We start from the raw sequence: 7,500 nt of genomic DNA, 5'->3' as shown, positions 1-7,500 counted from the left end.
TATGCGTATATATATTATGCATACATAAAGCTATACGCCCCAAGGAGCGTGCGTATGAGTGCGCAATAGAATCCTTAAAACGACGCCACCACTGCGCACGCACCCACAAAACATCCCGCAGGCTCGAGCACCCCCCCTCCGCCCCGCTCGACGCATTTTAAAACCACCACCCGTCTCCTCCTCCACCCGCTTCAGGCACTGTATGGTTCTTTCCTCATCGATACTATTTTGGTTCGGAATTCCGTTTTTCTAGTTCCGTTCTTCGCAGCTTCCTGCAGACCGCTTTTCTCCCCCCGTTGCTTCCGAACGCCGAATCATCCCGCGGGCCCCACAATGAGCACGCATGCCGCACTTGGCCGAGACATTTCTCCATTTCCTCTCCACGGTAGGTATCGCACATCGCGCGCGGCACGCCCATCCCACGATCGAAGCAACCTCTCCGTTGCCATCCGAAATTTGGGGGTCTTTTCATGCACTCCGTTCCGGCCAATTTCGCCCTTTTCACACACGCTATGCACCTAGCCGGCTTCAGTGCGCCCGCTAGCAACTATTTCGCCTAGTTTGCTCCGTTTTTCACCTGTATATGCAGTCGATGTCGGTCTCCAAAAATCTTCCAATTTCCGCGTCTTTCACGGCCTGTCGATTTTCGTCGAATTTTCACCCGATGAAAGTGACGAAGAGGAGGGTTGCATGATTCCGGGAGAAACTGCATGATACTTCGCGGTACACTGCATGATCCCGTGAGGTACTGCGTGATACCGTGACACCGTTCAAATCTTATGCAAACGGCAGTTGGACCCTCGGGTTGGACCCTAATGGAGATTTTTGTGCCTCGCCTTCTAAGATTGCGGATGTTCCATCATCTGAGGAGAACGCTGGTGGTGCTAGCCTTGATAAACGTATTACCGAACACATGGTGCCGTCGGACACGGTGTCGATTGATGAATTTGATCCTTCACCGGACATAGGAGGGCGCGAGCAATCAAGTTTAATTGAGCGATCAATTCATCGATGGAATCCCCCGAATTGAGTGTCGCAGGGCTAGCACGTACGATTGTATATTTAACGTTTATTCGTGTTTACTCACTTATAAGCTTGTGATGGTTCCTTCCTGTCGCCATCACTGCCATGCACGTAAAACAACTTCGATTTAACAATCATGCTCGTTCACTTCCCTACCGCAGTGTCGCAAATAGAAGGCAATTAAAGTACAGTTTGTTGGACCAAACAGAACATATACCAAATGACGCCTACTCAAATAATCTCGCCTTATCTACTAGAGATACTAAACAGTCTACGAACACAAACATTCGTGAGTATTAGCCAATGTTCACAAGCGTTTTGGTTTGCCACAATGCTGGCGCTAGAGCCAAGTTATTCAAATGAAATCAGATTGAGAGAGATGGACGACGGTTCGGTTGGCTTGTAGGTGGTTACCTGCTTCAGTGCCGCCAACCAGCGGAGTGCCGATGCGTTCGAGCCGGACTTGAAACGGTACGCGTGCCCTCGGTCATAGTTGACCAGCTGGAAGAACTCGTCCTGCAGCGGCATATCCGACTCTTCGGCCGTCCAACCTTCTAGAGGGAATATTTTCGATGGTTCCTTTTTGAAATTGCTTCGTTCGTTGCTGGAAAAGGGAGTTCATAACCATTCATTTAAAAAAATTACAACAATCGGTAATCACTGAGAAATGCTTCACACGATCGTACCCTTTAAAGGTTTTTGGTGGAAAATATATCATCTTATTGGACCATATTAACACCCAGTATCGCTGCCAGGAAGCAACGGTCGGTTTGCGGCCATACTTCAGTACGGTCTTGCGCTTGAGATAGCCTTCCACCAGATTACCGCTAGTGATGGGATCCAACTCGACCAGTCGAAGTGGCGTTTGATATTCGTGCTCTGTATCGGTTCCGGTGTCTGATGGTGACACTTCGTAACCTATGCTGTGCGAGCGACGTGCCTCCACATACGAATCGTCTAGCAAGTGCCTCATTTTGCCTGGTTTCACCTGCCGAGTGCTCGATCCCGATGATACGGATTCGGAAGATCTAGGATTAAATATGCTGCAACGAAAACCGGCGAAAACCACCAGCTGAGTTGATTCGCATCCATTAAACCGTCAACCGCCCTGCCGTACGTACTTTGTCCCTAAACTGTAGCATTTTCTGTGACCAGGAATGAACTGTCTACCGCTCGTTGTGGGTTGCTGTCTGGAGGTGCTGGCCGTGCACAAACTAGTATCAGGAACCTCTACACCAGCAGTAACGTCTTCCTTACTCTTTCGCGCTCCAGCTTCAGCTAAATCGGGCTTTGGCTTTACTAAGCGTACAGTGCCGGTGGCACTCGAGGCACTGTCGGCCGGTTCGAGGTTCAGCGATTTCCTGAAAGCAGAGAAAAAAAACAGTTTCCACAGTATAAGCAACCGTTGCTTAAACACGGTCAGCAGGTTATCGCAGGCTACTTGTATTGATCTTCCTCGAATATGTTTTGTAGCTCATCGATGTAGCGCCGTGACTGGAGGTAGCGCAGCGTTGGTTGGACAGGACTTATGAATGAATAATTGGAACTTTGGTAGCTTGATAAAATCCGCAGCACGTTGTTCATTTTTGTTTCCCGTGCATGAGACTCCTCCCCTCGTTGGCTTGGGTGCATTAGGTCAATGTATATAATATCCGTGAGAAATATTCCTGCAAAGGGGAAAGCATGTTAGTCGTCGCGTTAAGCTGGACATCTAGCAGCCAAAAGGACGCGCTATACCTAGGTACGGTATACCGGGAAGCTTGAATTGATTTAAACACTTGCGCAACGCTGCCCAATTATCGCTTTCGTCAAACAGTTGACTCAACCGGTCCAGTTGCTGTTGATCTTTGCGGGAAACCAGCAGCCAGCTTTCCTTCAACCGATGCACGCTGGCGCTCTTGAGAGCGGATATGATAGCGAACAGTGAGTGAAGATTGTTAATGTCATGCAATTTCTTCGCCACCTGAAAACAGTTCATCCAGAAGGAAGGTTAGTAAGTCGGTGATGTCAGTTGTTACAGGTTACAGGAGCTCATTTCAAGGTACCTTGATGAAATGGCTAATGATTTCAGCACGATCCTTGGGGCTGACGCCATTGAGTATTTCCTGTACCGTCCAGAAGGTCGTGTGGTTGAATCGCTTCGTGAATGCGACAATGTTCGGCGCTAAGGTGTGCTTATTCTTTTTCGTCCAACCACACCCGGTCAGTTCTTCGGGCTGGATGGCGTTGAACGTGGGGAAATCCAACAGCGTTATCTGACTGGCCAGCTCGGCAGGCGATACTTGCTGACAGCTGAACACGATCGAACCCACGTCACTGATAGTGGTGTTGGGAGGCAGGCTGTACGATTTCTTCGAATAGCTGTGCCAGGGCCTGCGGAACAGAAACATCTCATTGTGATGCCGAATGTTCATACTGCGATAGTAGAGTAGTCTTACCGAAAAGAAGATGAAACCGAACAGCCATCGTTGAGACTTTCGATTGATCCTGTCGTTGCTTTATGGCACAAATGTCGATCATCCAGCAAGTGGCGATCCTTGCGTTCGACCTTCCGTTTACTTTCCTCGATTAGCGGAGCATCGATGGTCCCATCCGGGGCGCCCTTGTGTGTAGTTTCCGGTGCTTGGCGAACCGATGATGCGCCGTTGGTATCGAAGCGACCATTCCCGAGTCCATCATCGCCATCATACGATTCGTTGCTATCGCCTCTCGCTGCTGCCGTCGATGGTTTGCGAATGCTTTTCTCCGGCCGTCCGAGCTTGCCTTTGCACGTATGTTTATCGGTTTGATCACGCGGAATTTCGGAATAGCGCATTATTTGTTCCCGTTCGCAGTCGGTCCAGTTACAACCATCGTTCGCTGCTTTTGGTGTGATACACTTTCTAGAGACGTTCTTTTTTGTTGTTTTTGTGTGTTCTAGGAGCAACCGAACGTCAGAAGCGATAACTGTGGGGGCTTTGATCGCAGATATTTTAACGAGTTTCACTAACTAAGCCGAGTTTTTGGTCAAACGATAGCGACGTACAGTGCAGTGGTTAACTTGTTGAAGCATATTACATCTAGTATAGTGAAAAAGGACTCTTTTCTGATCCAACGAGGAACCACGAAAGAACCAACTGTAAACAGAGTTTGGGCTCGATATACCAAGGTTGCTGCACTGTTGGGGTGCGTAATCCGGGAAAAAATATTATTTTAATCAATTACCACACCGGTACCTGGAAATTAATCGATTATCGATAGTTATGCTCTTTTTTTAAGTAGTTTGTATAACAAATATCTGAAATGTGTGTATCTATGTATTTAGGAAGAATTGTTTTAAGCGAGAAAATGGCACCAGCTCGTATGATTGTTAGCAGCTGAATGTATGATTTTCGGGAAGTACGATTTGATCGAAATACATCCTAATTTGAGTGCACAAATTTTCATATTTCGTTTCAGCTTGACATAATTGCATTTGCAGCTCAGGGATCCTCTTGCGAAGTGGTTCGCACTTGAAGCTGCCTTTACGTACAAATTCTTCCATTTGTTTTAAAGTTTCATCCCGCTCCCGAATGGCTTCCGCGTGCTCTTTGGTGAGCTGATCTATGAGCTCCCGTTGACGCTAGGAAAATAAGAAATTGAATATTACTACTAGGCCATTGTAAACTTTCCAGTATACAGAACTTACTTTAATAATGTTATCATTCTCCGCTTCGCTGTACGACATTTTGATGCTTGATATACTAATTGGCCATCAAACAACCGAACGCTGAAATAATATGTTCAGCACATTAATAAACACAAGAGGTTTCAGGGGGAATCGGGGGAAAGGGGCGATGGTTTTTTCGTTTCATTTAAGATGAGGAGATCCGGCAACCATCTTATGGACGCTCGGAACATCATACTATTCTTGATTCGGCCTCGCGCGAACACCACCAACAGCGGTATTTCGGTGTGTGGCACTTTCGGTGGGTCCTATATTAGCTGTGCTGTGCTTACCTGTATTCTTCCGCAAAAGCAGGGCAGAAAATTCGCAACACTCGAGATTCTTGACGAGGAACAGAAGATCCGGAGATCCGGCCGGAAGTTTGAGCGGCACAGAACAAAATTGGAAATGGGCTGGAAAATTTTTGTTCCCGTAAGTGATGCAAGCAAAGCTGCCGAGCCCGAACCCCACCAACGAACGGCCTTGTTAAACGCCTTAACAAGCTTCCTTATTGAGGCGTCATTTAGGCGTTTGTGTAGGCGATTGTGTTGGTTGGGAAAGATCAAAAAATAATTTTCTTCCATTTTGTTTCGTGCTGTGCTTGTCCAGAAACCACTTCCTAATTTGCCGTGAATCCGATCCGAAAGCCGACGATCCAGCAAAGTGACTCCGCGGTGGCCAAGTCCTGTGTGTGTGGCCATATCTACCGAGGGGGGCAGCTCATCCACCAGCTAGCCTGGGCTCGATTTATCATCTTGTCACGGGAGATGATGCATAATTCATTTCGTGGTGTCTAGCGAGATGATGGAACAGGAAAGGATTTCGCGATAGACCCGTAATGTTACAGGAAGTTGCTGCTACATTTGTTTGTGATCCTAACATACGTTCAGCAAAAGTGTGGCCGCCCGCCAATCGGCCAGCCTCTCGTGTGCTAGTGCGGATCGGTGGCGTGAAAACTCGAATATCGAGGGGCGGTTGGGCCGCTCACCGTGACCATTGTTGGTTCTACACAATTATCGCCCAAGTATGCTAGGTACGTGTACCGTGGTGTACTGGTGAGAAGTGGTGGACGCTTCCTTCGATCGACGCGAATAAAAGAAGGTGAACGTGAAACCGTGGAAAGTATGTACCGATTTTCTGTCCTTGGCAAAAACGGGCTAATAACGGCCCGACCATAAATGCGAAAAGATTGCGATAAAATAATTTCCCTCATTCGTGTGCCTTTCTTACGTTCCTTCCCTTTCGCCCTTTCCCATCGTCGCAAACCCTTTTTCACGAACTTCAACCAACAGTTTTGCATGACGACGGGTGAGGCGAATGATGAAAAGCAAATCTAGATCCGCTACGAACGGCAGCAGCAGTGGTAGCGGCAGCGGTAGCGGTAGCGACAATTACATCAGTAGCAACTATGGGGCATCAGGTGGTGGCGGCGCATCAGGCGACCGAATGACCAGCACATCCGGAAACATGAACGGTGGTGGCAGATTGTCCAGCAACGGCAATCCAGCTGCTCTCAACAACCAGGGCGGTACGGCGGCTGGTGCGATGGCTAGCAGCGGCACTCCCCCATCGACAGGAATGGCAACCGACGAGCAACTCCTAGCATCGGCACACAATCATAGTAACCAACATCCTTGTCATCGTGGTGGAGTTTGTGGCGTCAACAAGCCTCACATCTCGCTGGAAAAATATGACGAGTTCCAGTTCAAGGTGCCGACGGAGGCGCCGGTGTTTGAGCCGTCGGAGGAAGACTTCAAGAATCCGCTCGTGTACATCAACAAGATACGACCGATGGCCGAAAAGTACGGCATCTGTAAAATTCGTCCACCAAGTGTAAGTGTTTCGCTTCCGCTCCCCCGGCTCCCATGTTTGTTTGATCTATAAAAATGTTCGCAACACGCACATCCATAGTCGGCCGCCCGCCCATCGATGGTATTGTGGCGAATCGTTGAGCCGAGCTTGTAACCTTCCTGTTGTAGACCGATAGACGGGTTGCTAGGAGACAGACAGACAGTGGTTGTGTGATTTGTGTAATTTGTAACCTGTACCTTTTGTCTTTCCTTTCTCCTCTCTTTTGTTCTCAGTCGTGGCAGCCGCCCTTTACGGTGGACGTTGAGAAGCTCACGTTTACGCCACGCATACAGCGCCTGAACGAGCTGGAAGCCGAAACGCGTATTAAGCTGAACTTTCTTGATCAAATTGCCAAGTTCTGCGAGCTGCAAGGGACAACGTTGAAGATCCCGATGGTGGAACGGAAGCCGCTCGATCTCTACACACTGCACAAGATCGTTAACCAGGAGGGAGGCCTGGAGATTGTCACCAAGGAGCGCAAGTGGTCCAAAGTGGCGTGCCGAATGGGTTACCAGCAGGGTAAAAGCGTTGGCTCGAACTTGCGCTCCCACTACGAGCGGCTCCTCTACCCGTTCGATGTGTACCGCTCGGGCAAGGTGGTCGACCTGGCAAACATCGATCCGGACCCAACCGACGACTGCGAGTACGAGCCGCACTGCATCGAGTCACGGCAACAGGTACAACCTCCGATCACCGCCGCTCGTCGTTCTCAACGATTTGCCCAGCAGCAGCAGCAGCAGCAGCAGCAGCAGGGCCAGAAAGTGTCACCGAGCAGTAGCGCCGGTGGTAGCATTCGCGCATCGTCCGAAGAATCTTCGCCCGGAAAGAAGGAATTGCGCCACAGAAGCATGATCGAGTTTGCGAGCAAGCTGGCGGCTGCTCGTGATGCTGCCGCCGCCACCATTGCCAATGGTACAGCGAAGGACACAAAGGACGAAAAG

The 7,500-nt window shown here is 49.2% G+C and overlaps 3 protein-coding genes across 3 annotated transcripts in view; 1 reads left to right on the top strand and 2 right to left on the bottom strand.

The window, feature by feature from the left end:
• Positions 1–671, bottom strand: part of LOC126574161 (protein hu-li tai shao) — a 10,313-nt gene extending 9,642 nt beyond the window's left edge. Inside the window, exon 1 of the mRNA XM_050234190.1 lies at positions 578–671. The gene's annotated coding sequence lies outside the window, so the exon portion shown is untranslated. The remainder of the gene's footprint in view (positions 1–577) is intronic.
• Positions 672–1,049: 378 nt separating this feature from the next.
• Positions 1,050–4,145, bottom strand: LOC126574160 (ras-specific guanine nucleotide-releasing factor RalGPS1-like). The gene is made up of 7 exons (XM_050234188.1): positions 3,462–4,145; positions 3,069–3,396; positions 2,761–2,986; positions 2,465–2,690; positions 2,145–2,384; positions 1,710–2,066; positions 1,050–1,627 (listed from the first exon to the last, which is right to left on the bottom strand). The coding sequence occupies exons 1-7, from the start codon at positions 3,836–3,838 to the stop codon at positions 1,375–1,377; spliced, it is 2,007 nt and encodes a 668-aa protein (XP_050090145.1). The 5' UTR covers positions 3,839–4,145; the 3' UTR covers positions 1,050–1,374.
• Positions 4,146–5,271: 1,126 nt separating this feature from the next.
• LOC126574159 (lysine-specific demethylase lid) overlaps positions 5,272–7,500 on the top strand; it is a 7,064-nt gene continuing 4,835 nt past the window's right edge. Inside the window, exons 1-3 of the mRNA XM_050234187.1 lie at positions 5,272–5,830; positions 6,001–6,541; positions 6,793–7,500. The exon at positions 6,793–7,500 is cut by the window's right edge and continues 2,025 nt beyond it. Coding sequence (XP_050090144.1) covers positions 6,026–6,541; positions 6,793–7,500 — 1,224 coding nt within the window. The 5' untranslated portion in view covers positions 5,272–5,830; positions 6,001–6,025. The remainder of the gene's footprint in view (positions 5,831–6,000; positions 6,542–6,792) is intronic.

This window comes from Anopheles aquasalis, chromosome 3, assembly GCF_943734665.1.
Source record: "Anopheles aquasalis chromosome 3, idAnoAquaMG_Q_19, whole genome shotgun sequence".
Taxonomy (NCBI): domain Eukaryota; kingdom Metazoa; phylum Arthropoda; class Insecta; order Diptera; family Culicidae; genus Anopheles; species Anopheles aquasalis.
The sequence above is the reverse complement of the archived record's forward strand: the minus strand, read 5'-3'. Positions and strand labels throughout refer to the sequence as shown.